The sequence below is a fragment of the Narcine bancroftii genome, chromosome 3 (assembly GCF_036971445.1).
Source record: "Narcine bancroftii isolate sNarBan1 chromosome 3, sNarBan1.hap1, whole genome shotgun sequence".
In the NCBI taxonomy this organism is placed as follows: Eukaryota; Metazoa; Chordata; class Chondrichthyes; order Torpediniformes; family Narcinidae; genus Narcine; species Narcine bancroftii.
The window spans coordinates 276,796,392-276,817,869 of record NC_091471.1 but is presented as its reverse complement, the minus strand read 5'-3'; the positions used below and the strand labels follow the sequence as shown (position 1 = coordinate 276,817,869).

At 43.2% G+C, this 21,478-nt stretch overlaps 1 protein-coding gene across 1 annotated transcript in view; it reads left to right on the top strand.

The window, feature by feature from the left end:
• Positions 1-21,478, top strand: part of LOC138758815 (sodium/myo-inositol cotransporter 2-like) — an 84,717-nt gene that overhangs the window by 21,091 nt on the left and 42,148 nt on the right. Inside the window, exons 7-12 of the mRNA XM_069928208.1 lie at positions 5,865-5,970; positions 6,736-6,816; positions 9,350-9,555; positions 9,814-9,949; positions 10,035-10,142; positions 12,006-12,156. Of these exons, the coding sequence (XP_069784309.1) occupies positions 5,865-5,970; positions 6,736-6,816; positions 9,350-9,555; positions 9,814-9,949; positions 10,035-10,142; positions 12,006-12,156 (788 nt within the window). The remainder of the gene's footprint in view (positions 1-5,864; positions 5,971-6,735; positions 6,817-9,349; positions 9,556-9,813; positions 9,950-10,034; positions 10,143-12,005; positions 12,157-21,478) is intronic.

The following is a 21,478-nucleotide window of genomic DNA, read 5'->3' as shown; positions in this document are numbered from 1 at the left end:
AACACTTGAAGAGTTGTGGTGAACTGTTATACACTTACTAATCTGGCTCCACCCTGCTCTGTGACTGTACCCATAGCTCCTCCCTCTTGACCCTGTATAAAGGCTCCAAAACCATAACCCCTGCCCAGAAAGTCTGGGTCACAGCACAGGATGACCTTCAAGTTTATTGTAAATAAAAGTCTATTGTTCTGTAACTCCAGTCTTTTGAGTTATTGAAAGTGCATCAATTTTATTTACAATATTATTTTTCCAATGATGGAACAATCTTGAAGCCTGATAAGCTGAAGATCGACCCACATCACTAGAAGCCTCAAACTGTTTTGAACTCTGGCTATGATGCTTTGAGGTCTTTTTATAGAACTCCTCCAGAATCGTGACCTTGGAGGCATCTCCTCTTCTCCCGGGTCAGCCATCGAGTGTCCCTGATGATCAGGGGCACCTCATCGAACACAGAGGCAATGAACATACTCAAGGACCAGTACAGAGAGAAAGTCAATGAGGTATATGCCAGGCACATGCTGGCCACCTGGAGTGAGTGAATTGAGCGATGAGTTCCTCCAGGTTTTTCAGGGACTCACACGAGCAGGCAACTTCCAGTTGGTGTTGGCTGCCCAAAACGTGGAGGAAATGATCTGGGACATTTATGTTGCAGGAGTCAGGTCAGTCTACGTACACCAGAGACTAAGCGAGTAGAGTAAGCTGGACTTAAGAAATCGCTGGAGATTGTCCTCTGTAACATGGAAGCTTACTTGGCGAATGACACGGGGTCCACATGGGGGCCGCCATCTCGGGACGTGGGTTCACAGACCAGCAGTCTGCTATCGTGTTCGATGAGCAACCCCACCACAGCCGCAGCCTCATAGGAGCACTCCAAGTGCTACTTTATGGCCAACCGAAACATCCCTGAAAACACTGGCCAGTGAAAGATGCTACATGCCTGAAGTGCAGAGAGAAGGGACACTACACGAAGGTATGTTGATCACAGCCACCTTTCACTTCAAGCACCGCCTTGTATGCAGTATGGTAGCCGGCATTTTGGCTCCTATCAGCTTCCGGGGATGACCACACCACGACATGAGGGCCACTATCTTGGATGCCGCCACTATCTAGGGATAACCACATCACTTCATGGGCATTGCCATTATGCTCCCAGACTACAAGTCAGCATGGGCCAGATTATGAACCGACACAAGCCTCTGTGATGCTGGACCAAAATAGTCCACATCGACTCTCTCAGTCTCTGATGGACATCTCAATCAGCGATCAGGTGACAAGATGCTTTTTTGATAGCAGGAGCCCTGAGAATTTTATCCACCCTGATACAGTGCAGCGTTACTCCCTTAAAGAAAAGCCAGTAAACTATAAAATCACCCTGGCCTCAAAGTCCCACTCAGCCGAGATCCTCAGCCATTTCACTGGACATGATTTACAGGAACTTTAAACACTTCTTCATGTCACAGCTCTGCACACCAGTGCTGCTGGGGTTGAACTTTTAGGGCCACCTCAAGAGTGTTTGATGCAATATGATGGTCCACTCCTCCTCCCCCATGGTCAGGAACCTGCAATTCATCAGCACGCCTCCCCCACCAACACTCCCTCACCATACCAACCTCTCCGTATCAATCCCCACCACTGTTTGCGAACCTCATCCCAACTGTAAACCAGACACTACAAAAAGCAGGCGACACAGTGAAGAGGACAGGACATTTATTAAAGCAGAGGTCCAGCGATTCCTGAATGAAAGGCTCACTGAGCCCAGTACCAGCCCGTGGTGATGGTCAAGGGTTGGGGTAAACACAGGATGGTAATTGACTATAGCCAGACTGTTAACCGCTATACACAGCTGGATGCCCAATATCATGTGTTCTCCACCATTGGCCTGAAATCCGCCTACCACCAGGTCCCCATCCATCTGGAGGACCGCCAGTACACTGCCTTCGAGGCAGATGGCCACCTCTACCATTTCCTCACGGTCCTCTTCGGTGTTACTAACAGTATCTCCATCTTCCAGTGGGAGATGGACCGGACATTAGACCAAAATGACCTGCGTGCCACCTTCTCCTACCTGGATAACGTCACGATCTGCGGCCTCAAACTCCAGGATCATGTCACCAGAAATTCCTCACAACAGCCAAATGCCTAAACCTCACCTACAACAGGGATAAATGTGTTTTCCGCCCTACATGCCTTGTGATCCTTGGCTGTGTTGTGGAGAATGGAGTCAATGGCCCCCACCCCAGTCACATGTGCCCAGTGCTAATGCTCCCCCTTCCCCACAGCCTCAATGTCCTGTAAAGTGCCTGGAGCTCTCTTCCTACTACGCCCAGTGGGTGCCTAATAACGCGGACAAAGCCCACCCACTTATCGTCCACATCCTTCCCCCTGACAAGAGAGGCCTGGGCAGCCTTCAGTTGCATAAAAGAAGACATTGCTAAAGCTGCAACATATGTGGTGGATGAATCTGCCCCATTTCAGGTTGAGAGCCATGTGACCGATTTCTCCCTGGCTGCCACCCTTAACCACCCGTGGCTTTTTTCTCCCATACCCTCTACGGCCCTGAAATCTGACACTCCTCCATCAAGAAGGAGGCTCAGGCGATAGTTGAGGTGGTTCGGCACTGGAGCCGCTACCTAGCCAGCAGATGTTTCACCCTCCTCACAGGCCAATGGACTGTGGCATCATGTTTAACAACAAACAGAGGAGTAAGATGAAGAATTAACAAATTTTGAGGTGGAGGATTGAACTCTCCACCTATAAATATGACATCCTGATTCAGCCGGGTAAGCTCAATGAGCCACTGTCCCGAGGGACATGTGTCAATGCCCAGATAGACTGCCTCAAAACCCTCCACAATTACCCACCCTGGGGTCATGAAATTTTTCCATTTCATCAAATCTCATAACTTTCCTTACACTATTGGGGATGTCGGAGACATGACCAGGGACAGCCGGGTCTGCACGGAGTGCAAACTGCACTTCTACCAACCGGATAGGCTGCACTGGTGAAAGTCATACGACCTTCCGAACGCCTGAAAATGGATTTCAAGGCTACCCTTCCCTCCACCAACTGCAATGTGTATTTCCGCATGATTATCAATGAGTATTCATGGCTCTCCTTTGCCATCCCTTGCCCAGACGTGACCACCATTACAGTCATCAGGACATTGGACAACTTGATCACCCTGTTCAGGTTCCCATCATATGTCCACAGTGACTGGGGGTTCTCATTTACAAACGAGGAGCTATGTCAATATCTGCTGGCCAGAGGTATCGCCACCAACAAGACCACTAGATATAACCCCTGAGGGAACATCCAGGTGGAGAGAGAAAACACCACCATGTGGAAGGCCATCCTCCTTTCCCTTAAGACAGGGAGCTGCCAGTCTTTCACTGGCAGGAGGCGCTCCACACAATCAGATTGCTGTTATGTACTGCCAGCAATGTTTCCTCTCAAGAATGAATTTTCTCCTTCCCCAGGAAGTCCACATCGGGGACCACCCTACCATCCTTATAGATGTCCCCGGGGCCAGTCCTGCTACAGAAACATGCAAGGGTCCATAAATCTGACCCATTGGTCGAAAGGGTCCAGCTCGTCCTTGCGAACCCCCATTATGCGTTCGTGGCCAAACCAGATGGGCACAAGGAAACTGGCTCTATCTGGGACCTCGCAGGGTGTACATGGCACTCTAGCCCCCTCACTGCAGTCAAGCCATCGTACCCCCAGCAGATTGACACAGTGCTGGAGGTTCAGGATGAAACGATGGCCCCAGCGACAGCAGAACAACCGACTCCCCGCCTGTCACAATGGATGTCCAGGCTGCTGGACAAACTCAACCTGTAAGACTTTTGTAAGACTTTGTGCCCTGTGTCACCCCGCTGGGCAAAATAAATAAAATGAGGGGTGAATGTGGTGAACTGTTGTACACTCATTAATCTGACTCCGCCCTGCTCTGTGACTGGACCCATGGCTCCTCCCTCTTGTCCTTGTATAAAATCTCTAACACAGAAGTCTTCAAGTTTATTGTAAATAAAAGCCTATACAGGTACACGATCCTTTATCTAGACATCTAAAATCCTGAAAGCTCCAAAATCCAGCAAATGGGGACCGGCAGCCGGGGGAGTCTGCCGAGGGTTGGGGGAGGTGGCCCGGGGAGTCTGCCAAGGGGTCGGTGGTTGGGGGAGACATCCAGGCGGCCGAGGGACTGGTGGTCAGGGGAGGCGGCCCAGGGAGACTGCCGGGTGGCTGGGGGAGTCTGCCGAGGGACCGCGGTCAGGGGAGACGTCCGGGCGGCCGAGGGACCAGCGGTCGGGGGAGACATCAGGGTGGTTGGGGGAGATGGCCGAGGGACCACGGTTGGGGGAGATGTACAGGTGGACGAAGGACCATGGTCGGGGGAGACGGCCGGGTGACTGGAAGGGGGTGGGGGTGGATATGACAGCACAATTTGGGTGGGCTTTCCAAAATCCGGAAAAATCCAAAATTCAGAACACACTGTCCCCCAAGGGTTCCAGAAAAAAAGGATTGTGTACCTGTACTTCCATAACTCTAGTCTTTTGAGTCAGCACATTTTGTTTGAGCTGAAGTCACAGTGTTTTCACTACTGGCAACAAGGCCCCAATGTACCACATACAGATGTGCTGAAGAAACTGAATAGGTCATGCAGGATCCATAGGAAGTAAAGAGACCCAATGTTTCAGGCCTGAGCCCTTTGTCGGGAATGGTAAGGCCTGAAATGTTGGTTACCCTTTATGAGCTGCCAGCTGAATTGGTAAATTAATGCTCAATTTTGATATTTAAGAAAAATTTGGACATGGTTGGGAGGGATATGGTCCGGGTGCAGGTCAATGGGTCTGGGCAGAATAATAGCTCGGCAAAGACTCAAAGGGCTGAAGGGCCTGTTTCTGTGCTGTAGTGTTTGACGATTCTATGGTTCCTATAGATGCTGCATGATCTGCTGAACTTCTCCAGCATGTTCAACCCCAGCATCTGCAGACTTAGCCAGCTGTACAGTGCAGCCCTGTGGCAAAGCACCAAAACCTTCAGGACCCACTCTGACCTTGTCAAGCAGGTACAGAACAGGCATTCAGTAACCAAAATGTGTGAGGCAAGGGACGGAAAACTACTCTTGAGGAATTGTTAATGGTTAACGGTATTAAATAGAAATGAGGACAGAAGTAAAACTAAAAAATGATGGAACACTCAGCAGGTTAAGCAGTTTCTGTGGAATAAGTGAGAAAAGATAACAATTTCACATCAACTTCCCTTTGACAGCGAGTACCTTGTTTGAAGGATTTGGGAAAAGTATTCACACAGTATTAAGATGCTGCTTGTCCTCTTGGCATAACATGCATAAATGAATGCAACATATTACCCTTATGCAAAACAGAATCCTGTAGATATTGGAATTTCTCAGCAGGCTGAGGCAGCATCTGTGGAGGGAGAAACAAATCATGGGAATGGGAAATTGTTGGTGATGCAAACCAAGTCGTTTGGGGAGGAGAGAGCAAAAGGGAAGGTGTCAGAGGACAAGAGGAAAAATGGTGAAAAGGGGGACGCAATGGTGTGATACAGAATGGGTAGGTCTGGGTGGGGGGGGGGGGGTGTCTGTGAGAAGAACAGCAATGAGTGTTAGCAACCCAGAGAATCCCAGAGAACTTCACCCAGTTCACTCGGCAGCTCATGTATTTGAAATATTCTTTCTACTTCTCCCTCCCATCTGATGCTGCCTGATCCACTGAACATATCCAGCATTAAAATCCAATGTATAATCACAGTGTAACCCAGAGTGGGTGGGCCCTGAGCTGGGTGTGGGGTCTGTGATGACATACTGCTGATCCGTGCCTGGTGCTGATTTGTTTTCCCAGGTGGATATCTACGCAGGAGCTGTCTTTATTCAACAAGCCCTCCACTGGGATTTGTACATTGCAGTGATTGGGCTATTGCTGATCACCACACTCTACACTGTCGGTGGTAGGTTTACCCATCTACACACATTCTTTCCAAGTGGCATCTGGTTACAGGTTGCCCAAGTCCAACTCCACAATCCTTAACTCCACCTTTTAGCTGGCTGCATGCAATATTACGACGGCAACTCACAGGGGTAGGGGTGCAGTGATCCAGCTGGTGGGGCTGCTGTTTCAGTCCCAGTGATCCCGGTTCAATCCCAACCTCTGGTTCTGCATGTGTGGAGCTTGCATGTTCTCCCTAGGTTTCCTCCCCATCCCAAAGATGTGTGGGGTTTCTTGTTCAATTGTGGGGTGTGAATTCCCTGTAAGGGTTGGAGTGAATAAAAAGGGTTGAGGTAGAATGAATGATTGGTACACGATGGGCCAAAGGGCCTATTCATGTGATGTTTCTCTCGATCACTTTATGATTAAGGTGTCCATTCACCAAGTGGTTCCACCCATTGACTATAATAAAAACACAGAAATGGTGGAGGAACTCAGCAGGTCTGACAGCATCCATAGGAGGTAAAGATAACCCAAGTTTCTGGCTTGAACCCTTTTCCAAGGTTTAGAAGGCTCAGATCTGAAATGTCAGTTATATATCTTTACCTTCTACTGATTCTGAGACCTGCTGGGTTCCTCCAGCATTTCTGTGCTTTACTACAATCTGCAGACTTTTGTGTTTCAGGGTTCGTTCCCCCCCACCCCACCCCACCTCCCGCCATTGACTATGGCAGCTGACATTTGCACCAATGAGCAGACGTTATCTGTGCATTTCTCTCTTGGGCAGGTGGTCTGGCAGCAGTCATATACACTGATGCCCTCCAAACCGTCATCATGTTGATCGGAGCTCTGATTCTCATGGGCTATGGTGAGTGGAGGTGCTGCATAACTATTTTCCCTTCCTTGAATCCAGCACCAGGAGGTATTCGCAAACAAAGGAGACACGATCCTCCTCGTAAAGAGGAAAATAAAACTCTATTGTGAATACACAAAGATTATGTAAAACTGCTCATCAAATGCTTCATAAATAATTATCAATGTTATATGATTTTGCAGCCTTCTCTCTGTCTGTCTCTCTCTCTCTCTCTCGTTAGCACTGACTCTGCACTTGTCCTATTATTCCAAGTCTCAGATGAAGTCCCAACTACACAAAGGAATGGCCCCTTTCTACACCATTTTGATCAATCTACAGCCTGTACTTTTCCCACTGACTGATGTCAATTTCATTTGATGGTACCTCCTCCTAAACTGCTGGCAGTTTTGTGCTCCAGCCTCCAACTACCTCTCTGATCAGTTCTTCAACTGTCCTATTTCTTCGAATTTCCCACCCTCTCCATACAGTTACAACACTAGAATTTAAAGTTTACATTTTATACTCTTTAAAAAGCTCACATAATTCTTATCCCAGTTCCCTTCTATCCCTCCTGTGGTGCTGGTTTATAATAATTGATCTCCTTTGACCCTTGTCCAAGGCACACATCTTAGAAACAGAGGCAACAAGTTGGCAAAAAGATCTTATTCACGAGCAACCTTACAATGACCATGTTGATGTTATACACTTCATACATAGCAAGGAGAAATCACATACAGCCTTTTGCAAAATATTCTCTACACAAGAATATAATTTCCAAATTAAAAAGAAACTTCCTATGAGGCATTTTCCAGAATATAGGTGTTATAGGTCAGGTTTATTTTTTTCTCTAATTGGTCATGGTATGGCAAAGTCCTTGAACCTGGTAGAGATGCTGCCCTGGTATTGTTAGAGAGGGGGTTCCAGGACTTGGGTCCAGGCATGATGATGAAGGTGCAACTTAAAGGGGAACCAGCAAGTGAGATGGGGAAGGTGCAGACAGAGTTACTTTGACAAGTCATTGCATTCCTGTACTAGTCCTGTCAAACCAGTTTAAACTCTCCCCAATAATACCAGCAAGGGTATTGGTCAAGACTAGCATTCCTTGTGTCTGGAACACTTGTAGGCACACTCAACTGAAGCTTCTCAGTTGGAGGGGAAGTCATCAGGTTACTCTGAACCTGAATCTGGCATGCCACAGTTCCATTGAGCAGACTTCAGTCAATGCCTGCTTAAATCTGATAATGGTTTTGGTCTCATCTCCCTGCTCTGATTCAAGCTGGGGTTTAGAAGATTGGTTGCATTGCATTACATCCCAGGCACTGGTTCATTCACTTTTCTTGAGTTGGCTTCAACATAAGGATAAATTCAAGCTCTGAAGTGCAGTGAGACCTCAGGACCAGGTCGAGCTGCCCATCACACTTCCCATTTATTGTGGCCAACTTTCCCTCTCAATCTTTCCCATATATTGCTCGCTCTTCCTCTCCAGAATTCCAGATATGACTTACCCTCTCCTGGGCTAATAATTTCTTGCATTTACAAGGCACAGGTCCAAGACTTTTCACTGCATTTCGGAGGTGCCACACAAGTAGATAAAGTGTATGGTGTGCTGGGCTTTATTAGTCGGGATTGAGTTCAAGAGCCGTGAGGTAACAGGGCTCTATAAAACTCTGGTTAGACCACATTTGGAGTATTCTATTCTGGTTGTCTCAATACAGGAAGAATGTAGATGCTTTGGAGAGGGTGTAGCAGACATTTACTTGGATGATGCCTCATAATAAGCAAGGTTGACAGAGTTAGGACTTTATGCTTTGGAGGGACAAAGGATGAGAGATGACAATAGGAGTATATATGATTATGAGGGGCTTAGATAGAATGGACAGCCAGCCATTTTTCCTGGGTAAACAATAGCAAATACTAGAGGACATCTGGTTAAGGTGAGTGGAGGAAAGTTGAAGGGACATTGTTAGAGGTACTTTTTTTTACACAGAGAGTGGAATGCATTGCTGGATGTGATGGTGGAGACTGGTGTAATAAGGATATTCAAAAGAATCTTAGAAAGGCATGTGGATCTAAGAAAATTATAGGGTTAAGGGAGTGAGGATGGGATAGTTCAGATTGTTGAAGAGTGAGTTTACACAGATTGTGGACTCCAATGTGCTGTAATGTTCTATAATTAGGTTCTCCTAACCATATAAGAAGCCTCTCATGACCATCCTTTCAAAATCCTTCATCCTTCACCCCTTCTTCTGAATGCCTAGAAGTCTACTCAATCTCTTCTCTTTGGTTAAACCCTTCTTTCCAGGAACAAGATGGGTAAACATTAATCACATCCTAAAGTCAATCACCTCTTCCTTATGTTCTCCAAGATGGGATCAGAGTGCTGAGACTTTCCCAAGAGAGTGAGGTTCCAGTTGATAGTGGAACATTAGATTCGAACACAGTGAGAACCATGCAGGAGAAGCGCCAAGAAAGGCTGATTGTTCTATAAAGCAGTGTTGAAAATGCTTTTTGGTTTCTTCGTCCTGTAAAACAGCTCTCTGCTCCACAGCATTCGCTGAAGTTGGAGGTTACTCAGGCCTCGAGGAGATGTACTTCCATGCTATTCCAAGTGTCCGTGACCTCAACACTTCCTGTGGCCTTCCAAGAAAAGATGCTTTCCACATTTTCCGAAATCCCATGACCTCTGACTTTCCATGGCCGGGAGTTCTGATTGGAATGACAATCCCTTCCATCTGGTATTGGTGCACAGACCAGGTACCCTGGTTTCTCACATTCGTCCTGGTTTAACTTGGCTCGTCCCCAAAATTTACAAAGCCTGTTGCTGTTTCTGTCTCATCACCTTGGCACTTCCCCGTCTGCTGTGCGCTAGTGTCTCAGCGAGTGGCTAACCTGTAGGCCTAATTCCTGAGTTGCCCTCAGCAGCACCTCACTGGGGAGGAATGAGGAAGCAGCAGGCCCATTTTTTCAGCACATCGATGCTCAGTGATCTTTCTCCATTGTGTCAAACATCAGGTAATCGTCCAGAGGTCGTTGGCTGCCAGGACACTCCTTCACGCCAAAGCTGGCTCTTTGTTTGCTGCCACCTTGAAAGTCTTGCCCATCTTTATCATGGTTCTCCCGGGCATGATCAGCCGAGTGCTCTTCCCAGGTAAGTGACGATGTTGAAGGCTTACCAAGTGCTGCCATGCTTCAGTAACTCACCAAACTAAATGCTCTTCTCATGTTTGTGTTAGACCAGGTAGCCTGCGCAGATGCTGATACCTGCCGTAGGATCTGCGGGAACCCAGTTGGGTGTTCGGACATCGCCTACCCGAAGCTGGTGATGGAGTTACTGCCAAAAGGTACACAGAACCTACCATACTCATCCACTCCAATCATAGTCCTAGAGTTATCCAGCATGGAAATAAGTCCTTCAGCCAGAGGCACAGGGCACTACAGACACTGGAATCTGAAGCCAAACTAACTCTGCTGGAGGATCTCAACCAGTTGAGCAATGACAGTGGGAGGGAGAGAGTGGTCGATGTTTCAGGTTGGAACACTTCAGGACTGCTGAGTTCCACCAGCAGGTTGTCTTTGAGTCCTTCAGCCAGCCTGTTCATGCCCACGGGCTGTCCACCTGAACTTGGTCCATTTTACCCCCATACATATTGCAGTTGACCCACCTCTACCATTTCCTCTGGCAGCTCGTTCCACAGACCACTGCCCTCTGTAGTTAAGCTTGCTCCCCCCCCCAGGTCCCTTTGGAATCTTTCCTCTCTCACCTTAACTCTGTAACCTCAAGTTTTAGACTCTCCTATTCTGGACAAAAAATTTTATAAACTTCCCCAAGATGCTCCCTCAGCCTCCTCCACTACAGAGAAAACAACCCCAGCCTATCCAGTCGTTCCTTTTAACTCCATTCCAGGCAACATCCTTCTGAATCTTTTCTGTGCTCTTACCAAATTAATCATATCCTTCCTATAGAGTGGTGACCAGAACTATGCATGGTGACCTGGATGGGGTCTCCACAACATTCTCTCGGACCCTTGCCGTCACTTCTCTCCCACTCTGCTATGGTATCTCTGCATTCCTCTGCTCCTCTCATCCTGATATCTCTCCTTTGAACAATGAGTACATCTGCACAAGATTGGTAATATTGTGTGCCCTTCTGGTCCCCTTGTTAGAGGAAGGATGTGGTTGAGCTGGATAAGATAGAAGAATGATTCTCGAAGATGTTACCAGGACTGGATAAACTTGATTTAAAAAGAGAGGTTGGATAGCTGAAGGTTTTTTCTGAAGCAGAGGAGACTGAAGGGTGACCTTCTAGAGGTTTAGAAAATCCTGAGGAACATAGATAAGGTGAATAATCTAAAATTGGATGACATGTTTAAGGGTGAGAGGGGAAAGATTGAAAGGGGACCTGAGAAGTGACTGTTTTATTCAGAGGGTTGTGGTAGAGGCAGGTGCAACAGCTGGATTTGGACAGGTACCTGGATGGAAAAGTTCAGAGGGGCTCAGGTCAAACCCAGACCAATGGGACAAGTTGGGTAACTAGGTTTCATGGATGGCTTTTTGTGAGGCATCCATTTCCATGCTGTATAATTCGTGACTCTGACCATCAGATCATTCGTCAGGAAGTGGGTTTCTCTGAAACTTTTGGGTCTGCATAGTTTTGCTTCCCTTAAAACCAAGGATGCTCCAACCTGAACCTTAGTGACCTACAGGGAATCCAACCTTCTCTTTGAAGGCTGGGAGAAAATTCTGGTGGGCTTGGCTGGGATAGGGCGGAGGGAGATTGACTGGGGAAATGGTGGGGGTGCCCATATAGATCCCTGCAGTGAGCCATTGATGAATGATCAAGCTTTGACCAGTGTCAGAGCTTCTCAACCCTGCATCCCAGGCTACTCCACGGTTCCAGGTGGACATCCATGCCAGGAAATGTCGGGTGAGTGGTCACGAACCTCAACACCCAGGCATAATGCATTAGAAGCATTGAACATTGGCAACTGAACATTCTCACCAACACCCTGTGTGTGTGTGTGTGTGTGTGTGTGTGTGTGTGTGTGTGTGTGTGTGTGTGTGTGTGTGTGTGTGTGTGTGTGTGTGTGTGTGGCCCCTCAGCCCATGAAAGTGCCACTAGCCTGTGCATATTACGGCTCAATCTCAGGTGAGAGCCAGGTTTAACCCTGCTCCTACTCTCTCTCTCTCTCTCTGTCCCTCTACAGGGCTGCGGGGCCTGATGATGTCCGTAATGATCGCTGCACTCATGTCCTCCCTCACTTCTATCTTCAACAGTGCGAGCACATTGTTTACAATGGACATCTGGCGCCACCTTCGTCCCCACTGCTCTGAGTGGGAGCTCATGGTTGTTGGGAGGTAGGAACTAACGACAGCAAAATCTTTAGTCCAGGGATACGGACAGGACGTCGCTGGCTGTGCATAAGCAGCTAGCAACCTCTTCATGTATCTGACCTGTCATCCCTCACCTTCATATTGTCCCTGTCCATGTCTTGTCACTGGGCTGGAATGCAGCAGGTTCCAGTCTGCTCCAAGGGAGTGCAATGCCTTTACAGTTCCATCATTCGGGACTGGGCTTCGAATCCCGTGCTGTCTGTAAGGCGTTTGTACATTCTCCCTCTATCTGTGTGGGTTTTCCCCACGGGGCTCTGGTTTCCTCCCATCATTTGAAATGTACTGGGGGTGTAGGGTAATTGGGTGTAAATTGGGCAGCACGGACTTGTAAAGTGAAATGGCCTGTTACCGTGCTATGTCTAAATGAAAAAAAAATTAAATTTTAAAAAAGAACCATAAGGGGTCTGTGATCACAATATGATTGAATTCAATTTGAGATTTAACAAGGCTAAATTAAAGTGAGATGTGTTGGTATTTCACTGGAGTGAAGGGAATTACAGCAACATGAGAGAGGAACTGGCCAAAGTAGATTGGAAGGGGGCACAAGTAGGGAAGATGGCAGAGCAGCAATGGGTGAAGTTTCTGCAAGAAATAGGGAAGGTGCAGGATAAATACAGGTACAGACCAAAAAGGAGGAAATATTCAAATGGCAAAAATGTCACAACTGTGGTTGACAAGCGAAGTCAAAGCCAACATGAAGGCAAAAGAGAGGGCAGACAAGGAAGGAAAAATTAGTGGGAAGACAAAAGATTGGGAAGCTTTTAAAAATGCAGAAGGTAACAAAAACACTCATAAGGAGGGAAAAGATGAAGTATAGAAGTACATAAATGATGTTGTGCTGAATGATATATGCCAACCAAAAAAAAACTAAACCTCATAACCCTTTATTTTTCTTTCATCCAAATACCTGTACAGATGTCCTCTGGTGTTTGCTACTCCTCTCCTCCCTGCCCCCCACCTGGGAAAAAGGTGCTGACTGTCCACCTTATATACACTTTTCATAATCTTGTAGACGTCAATTTAGTCTCCTCTTATCCTTCTTCGCTCTGAATAGAAAAGTCCCAGCTCTGCTAACTTAAGACATATTCTCCAATCCAGACAACATCCTGGTAAAACTCCTCTGCCCCCTCTCCATAGTTTCCACATTCTTCCTGTAATGAGGAGACTAGAATTGAACACAATATTCTAAGTGTGGTCTCACCAGAGATTTATAGAGCTGCAACATCAACTGTTAACTTCTGAATTCAATCTCCCGATTAAAGAAGGCCAGCTTCTTAACTGTCCTATCAACCTGCGTGGTGACCTTAAGATCTATAGATTTGGATCCCAAGGTCCCTCTGTTCTTCTGCATTCTGAAGTATTCTGCAATTTAGTTGGTGTGGTTGGCATAGTGTTTAGTGCAACGCTGTTACCACACTAGTGACCTAGGTTCAAATCTGACACTGTCGGTAAGGGGTTTGAATGTTCTCTCCATGTCTGCGTGGGTTTCCTCTGGGTGTTCCGGTTTCCTCCCACAGATCAAAAATTTACAGAGGTTGTAGGTCAATTGGGTATCATTGTCATGGGTCGAAAGGGCCTGTTACTGATCACCTCACACTTAGCCAGATTGGATCCCATCTGCCACTATTCCACCCAACTCTGCATCCTGCCTACATACTGTTGTAATTATCGACAACCTTCAACACTATCCACAACATCAACCTTCTTATCTGCAAATATACTTCCCAGAACAATTCCCTGCAGAACTCCACTAGTCACTGACCTTCAGGCAGAATAGCAACTACTCTCTGCTTTCTACTGGCAAGCCAGTAGTAATATCAGAGGATATAAAATGCTTTTTCAAGTATTTATAGAGTAAAAGAGGTGAGAGTAGATGTAGGACCATTAGAAAATCACACTGGAGAAATGATCACGGGAGATAAGGAGATGGTAGAGGAAGAAAATGAGTATTTTGCATCTACAACTGTGGAAGACATTGTCGGTGTGCCGGATGTCGAAGGGTGTCAGGGAAGGGAAGTGAGTGCAGTTACTATTTCAAGGGAGATGGTGTTCAAAAAGCTGAATGGTCTGTGGGTGGTTAAGTCTCCCGACCAAATGGATTGTATCCTCAGGTTCTGAAAGAAGTAGCCGTAGAGTCTGTGGAGATATTTCTAATGATCTTTCAGGAGTCAATCGATTCTGGTGTGGTCCCAGAGGGCTGGAAAATCACAAATGTCACCCTTATTCAAGATGGGAGGGAGGCAGATGAAAATAAATTGTAGACCAGTTAGCCTGACTTCAGTGGTTGGGAAGATGTGAGAATCATGGTTACAGAGTGCTTGGAGGCACATGACAAGTTAGGCCAAACCCAGCATGGTTTCTTTCTTAAGAAATTCTTCCAATGGAATTCTTTAAAGAAGTGACAAACAGGCTAGATAAGGGAGATGCAGGGTATGTTATGTATTTGAATATTCAGAAAACCTTTGACAAGGTGCTGCACCCGAGGCAACTTATCAACACTGACCATGGCCCTCATAATCTTATATTAAGTTACCTCTCAACCTTTGTCACTCCAAATGGTATAAAAGGCTACCCAAAGTATAAAATGCTCGACCCATGCTAGTGTGAGTAGGGAATTGACTAATTGACAGGAAGCAGAGAGTTAGAATACAGGGATCATATTCTGGTTGGCTGCAGTTACTAGTGGTGATCCAAAGGGGCTGGTGTTGGGGCCATTTCTTTTTATGCTGTATATTATTGATTTAGATTATGGAATGAACGGCTTTGTGATGATATGAAGGTAGGTGGAGGAGCAGTTAGTGTAGAGGAAGCACAGAGGCTGCAGAAGGACTTCGACAGGTTAAGAGAATAGGCAGAGAAGTGGAAAATGAAATATAACGCTGGAGAGTGCATGGTCATTCACTTTGGTAGAAAAAAATAAACTCCCCTTCTAAATGGGGAGAAATTTGAAAATACCCAGATACAAAGGGAACTCGTGTAGACTTGTATGTTTTGAATCGGTGTTGAAGATGGCAAATACAATGCATTAATTTTGAGAGGAATAGAATATAAGAGCAGAGATGTGATGTTGAGACTTTAGAAGACACGAGTGAGCTCAGTTGTAGTGTTGTGAGTAGATTTGGGCTCCTCATTTAAGATAGGGTGTGGTGATGTTGAAGAGAGTTCAGAGGAGGTTCACAAGGATGATTCCTGGAATGAAAGGGTTATCATATGAGGAATGTTTGACAGCTCAAGGTCTGTACTTGTTGGAATTTAGGAAAATTGGGGATGGGCAGGGTGGTGGGAAGAATCTCACTTCTATGCTTAGAACAGAGATGTATAGGAATTTCTTCAGCTAAAGGGTGGTAAATCTGTGTAATTTGTTGCCACAGGTGGTTATGGAGGACAGGTCATTGGGTGTATTTGAGGCAGAGATGGATAGAGTCTTTTTCAGGCAGGGTATCAAAGGTTATGGGGAGAAAACCGGGCAGTGAAACTGAGTGGGATAATGGATTAATTAGTTTATTCAGACTCAATGAGCTGAGTATTTGGGGACCATGTTCTATAGAACTCTGGTTAAACCACATTTGGAACATAGCATGCAATTCTGGTAGCCTCATTACAGGAATAATGTAATGTAACCTGAGAGGTTGTACAGTAGATTTACCAGGATGTTGAGTAGATTGAAGAACATGTCTTATGAAACCAGGTTGAGACAGCTGGGACTTTTCTCTTTGGAGTTTCAAAGGATGAGAGGAGACTTAATATGTTTATGAGGGGCATAGATAGTGTGGAGAGCCAACACCTTTTCCCCCAGGGGTGACAATAGCAAATATCAGAGTCCATCCATTTAGGGTGAGTGGTGGAAAGTTTAGGGGAGATGTTAGAGGTAAATTATTTTACAGAAGGTGGTGGGTGCATGGATGGCATTGGTAGGGTTCTTGATGGAGGGTGGTACAATAGGAGCATTCAAAAGACATTTCGATATTTACCTGGGCACAGGTTAGGAAGGATTAGGTTGTTATGGAGTTGGTTTACATCAAGGGCTGAAGGGCCTGTTCTTCTGTTTAAAGTGAAAGTGAGGAGATTCATGGGTATGTTTTTTATACCTCGAGTATGGTTAATGTCTGGAACAGGTTGCCAGAGAAGGTGGTGGAACCAATGGAATACAACTAAAAAGCATTTGTATACACATTGATTTCCAATAAAAATGGCAATTAAACGTAGCACATTGCAAGCCACACCAGTCAATTATTTGTCTTTTAGGTAAATTTCTTAATTGGTGCAATACCTAGTACAAACTTAATCACTCAGAAATTCATTAACTGTTTAATTACTTAATTCACAATCCCCAAAAACTATGAATTGTAATTAGATCTCGCTTTCTGTCGATGAAGCAGGACAGGGACCTGAGATCTTCTGTACGCGTTGTTACCGCCGATCATCCATCTTTTCCTGCAGTTTCCTTAAACCCCCTGGACATTGCTATGATTTTACAGCTAACCACGTGGTCACGAGTCAACTCCTTCTCCATGTCCATACTTTCTTTTCTTTTTGCAAATTCTTACAAGATCTCAAATTCGTTTTAGCCGCCTGGTCAAAGTTCAGACTTGCAGAATGCACTAGACTGTCGCTGATCGACAGAACCTCCAATCTACCTGTGTATCTCAGTGTTGGGGAGAAAGGGTAAATCATTCACCTTCCAGGAAAGCTGCTTATGGAAAATAACTGCAGCTGCTCTTCCCACACAGATGTCCAAATGCAGCCGAGACCTACTTCACCACTGTGCTCCTTTTCTGTTTTTCCCCTTCCTTCTATCTGATTCTTTCTTCTCTCAATTCTCCCATCAGTTGTCTGCACACTTAAATAGACAGATGCTGTCTGAATGAGGACAAATGGGATTAGTGTGGATGGGCAAAAGGGATGGCAGGGATATAGTGGGCCAAAGGGCCTGTTTCTGTGCTGGACAACTCTGTTGCTTTTATTGCTATCTGCGGTATCCTTCATGAGACTAGATCAGATCATTTACAGCCATTTGGTTGCTTTTGACTTGAGATGAACTTCATAGCACACAGTCCTGCCACCACCTTGACTGGCTGTATATAGTGTATATAGAACATCAGAGCAAGAAGGGGGAGGGAAGGAGAGGGAGCAGGAGGGGAGAGAGGAGGGGGAAAGCAAAGAGAGGGAGAAAGAGGGAGAGTAGGGTACAGGAGGGGAGAGAGGAGGAGAGCAGAAGGGAAGGAGAGGAGGGGAAGGATGGAGGAATGGGAGAAGGAGGAAGATAAAGAGAGAGGGGAGAAAAGAAGAGAGGAGGAGGAGTAAGAGAGAAAGGAAGAAGGTGGAAGAGTAAGTGGAGAGGAGAAGGGTAGAGGAGGAGGAGAGAGACAGAAGAGGGGAAAAGAGAGAAAGAAATAGAAAGGGGAAGAAGGAAAGACGGGGAGAAGGAAGACAGAGCAGTGGGAGCCACACAGCTATTGAGTGAGATTATTGTTGATTGACCCCATATCCCCCAATAATCTGCACTCCTCTAATTCTGGCCTCTTGATCATTCCTGAATTTAGTCTGTACACCACTAGCAGTCATGTCGAGTGTCAGTTTGAGTTTATTATCATCTAACTACATATACAAGCAAATTAAACCTGGACCACAGCATGTGCGTGCTCCCACACACACAACACACACACACACACACACACACACACACACACACACACACACACACACACACACACACACACACACATTATATCATAATCAAATAAATACAAGATATAATTAAAAATAAATATATGTGAATTATATTTTTTAAACTTTATTTATTTGTTCAAAAAACAAATAATATATGACATATACAGCAATTAAACATGAACATGAACATTTTTTAAATATATATAGAAAAAAAAAAGAACCCCCCCTCCCTTCAGCCAACTCTCCTAAGGAGGGCCATAGAAAAAGAAAAAAGAAAGAATATTAAAAAAAGAGTTAAATATACATGTTTAAATCTAATCAATATAAATTGAAATGTAATTATTCTGAGTATAACAGCCACATTAATAAAAAATTCATAATTATCATGAGAAACATACATAATTTTTTCCATTATTAAACAATATTTCATCTCATTATGCCATCTATTAATATCAATCATATTTGTATCTTTCCATGTACTAGCAATACATTTTTTTGCTACGGATAAAGCTAAATATACAAAAGCAAGCTGGAATTTATCTAATCCCAAACCTTTCAGAGGTTGCAAACTACCCAATAAAAATACTGTTGGATCTAAAACTATTTTAATCTTATACAGATATTCTAAAAATGATTGAATTTTCTTCCATAAAGATTGTAGATGTATACATGACCAACAGCATGAAAAAATGTTTCAACCATATCACCACATCTAAAACACAAATCTGATTCATTAAAACCAAATTTTTTAAATTTTTCAGTTGTCAAATATAATTGATGTAAAAAATTGTAATTAATCATTGCATAATGTGCATTTATCAATCTAGTTACACTATCATAACAAATATCTAACCAATCACCTTCAGAAAAAATAAAACCAATAACGGTTCCCATTTAATTTTAGCTCTCTCCCAACCCTTTTTATCCATACCATCCTGTAATATTTGATACATAGATGAAATATATCCCTTCTCTGGTACCTTCATAAGAAAAGTCTCAAATTTAGTCATTTTAGGTAAAATCATATCTCTACCAAACATACACTTTACCGAAGATCGAATTTGATAATAAAGAAATAAAGAATTCTTATCAATACCAAAATCTTCCTTCATCTGATTAAAAGACAAAAACTTACCCTCTTTAAAACAATCTCCCAGATTTTTCACACCTTTAAATCTCCAATGCAATAAACTTTGATTATGTATTGAAAAAGAAATAAGTTGATTATTATACAACAGAATCAAAGCCAATAATTTACCTCATTTTATTTTTCTTTATCCATAACTTCATTAAATGTCTTAGTATAGGCACATTATATTATTGTAACAATTTATATTCCACCAAAACAAAATTTGATGTATTTAAAATTCAGAAATACTTGCCATCTCAATTTTAGCCCAACTAGGAGGCTGTTCCAAATCCATCAATGAGCTAATAAATATAAATTGGGCTGCCTCATAATAATTTTGAAAATGTGGTAAACGTAATCCCCCTAACTCATATTTCCAAGTTAATTGATTCAAAGCTACTTTCAAAAATTTACCCCTCCATATAAACACCCTAACCATTTTATTTAAATCTCAAAAAAAATTTTTATCAAGTAAATACGGAATAGATTGAAACAAATATTCTACATGCGGAAAGATATTCATTTTAATTGTATTTATCCTTCCCATTAAATTAATAGGTAAATCTTTCCATTTAATCAAATCAGTTTTAATTTTTTCATTAACAGAGCATAATTTAATTTATATAAAGATTGATAATTAACATTCAAAATTATACCCAGATATTTAATTCGATCAGTCCACTTCAACTATAAACTGAATAATCTCCTTCACTTACCGGTAATATTTCACTTTTTTCCCCAATTAACTTTATATCCAGAAAGACATCCATATTGTATTAAACATTCCTTCAAGTGCAAAAGTGACTGAGCTGGGTTTATTAAATACACCAATACATCATCAGCAAATAAATTAATTTTATGCTCCTCATCTAAAACTTTCATACCTTGTATCTGTGTATCAACTGTGCTAAAGGTTCAATCACTAACGCAAACAAAGCTGGTGAGAAGGGACAACCTTGACGAGTTGATCGAGTAAACTTAAAGGATTCCGAAATCAAACCATTCATTAATACTCTAGCTACCGGTTTACTATATAGAGCCCTAATCCAACCAATAAAAGAAGGACCAAACTTAAATTTCTCCAAAACTTTAAACAAAAAATTCCATTCAACTCTATCAAATGTTTTTTCTGCATCTAAGGATATCACCATCGGGTGATCTAAAGATTGTCGAAATCTGTTAATCAAACTAATCACATACAAGATGTTATCTGAAGCATATCTATTCTTTATAAAACCTGTTTGATCAATATGAATCAACTTTGGTAAAAATTTAGCCAATCTATTCACTAATATTTTAGCTATTATTTTATAATCTACATTTAACAATAAAATTGGTCTATATGAAGATACTTTCAAAGGACCTCTATCTTTTTTAGGAATTACTGTAATTAAAGCACTAGAACAAGACTCAGGTAATTCATAATGTTCTCCAACTTGACGTAATACATCCCCAAACACTGTAGATAAATCATCATAAAAATTTTTATAAAATTCAACCGAAAATCCATCATCACCATGCGATTTACCGTTTGGCATTTCCAGCATAGCCATTTTAATTTCCAAATCAGTAAATGGTTCTTCTAACTCCTGTATATCTCCATCCTCTAATATCGGTAAATACAACTGTTATAAAAAAGATCAATCAGTCCAGTTTCCTGTTTTCCTTCAGATGTATATAACTTTTTTTATAAAATGAATAAAACTCATCATTAATCTCATGAGGTTTATGTAATAAGAGAATTCCGTCCTCGATATCTGTTCTTTCTTTAATTGCCATGCCAATACCTTATGTGCTTTCTCTCCCCATTCATAATACCGTTGTTTAGTCCTATTAATCACACATTCAAATTGATAAGATTGCAAAGTATTATATTTCAATTTCAACCTAGATAATTCTATTTTCTGATCTTCTGTAGCATCTTTCTGAAATTTCTTTTCTAACTCATTGATCTGTTTCTCTAATTCAAGACTCTGATTTAATCTATTCTTTTTTATTTTAGAAGTATAACTAATTATTTGTCCTCTCAAATAGGCTTTCATAGCATCCCATAATACAAACCTACTTCGAACAGAATTAGAATTTTCTTTCAAACAAAATTAATTAGTTTTTTCAAAAAATCAATAAATTCCATATTTTTAAACAATGTATTAAATCTCCAACGATAAGCCATTTGAATTTTCTCAGAAGTTGCATATGTAAAATATAACAAAGAGTGATCTGAAATCACCCTACTTTTATATTCCGCTTGTTATATTTCGCTTGTTGTATTTTCCCTTGTAAATGTGCCGATACGATAAAGAAGTCAATCCTTGAAAATGATTCATGTCTAGATGAATAAAAGGAAAAATCTTTCTCTGTCGGATTAAGACGTCTCCAAATATCTACTAAATTAAGATCTTTCATCAACGCTTAGACCTGAATTGCCATCTTGGACTTTTTAACTTTCTTCGGAGATTTATCTAATAAAGGTTCCATAACACAATT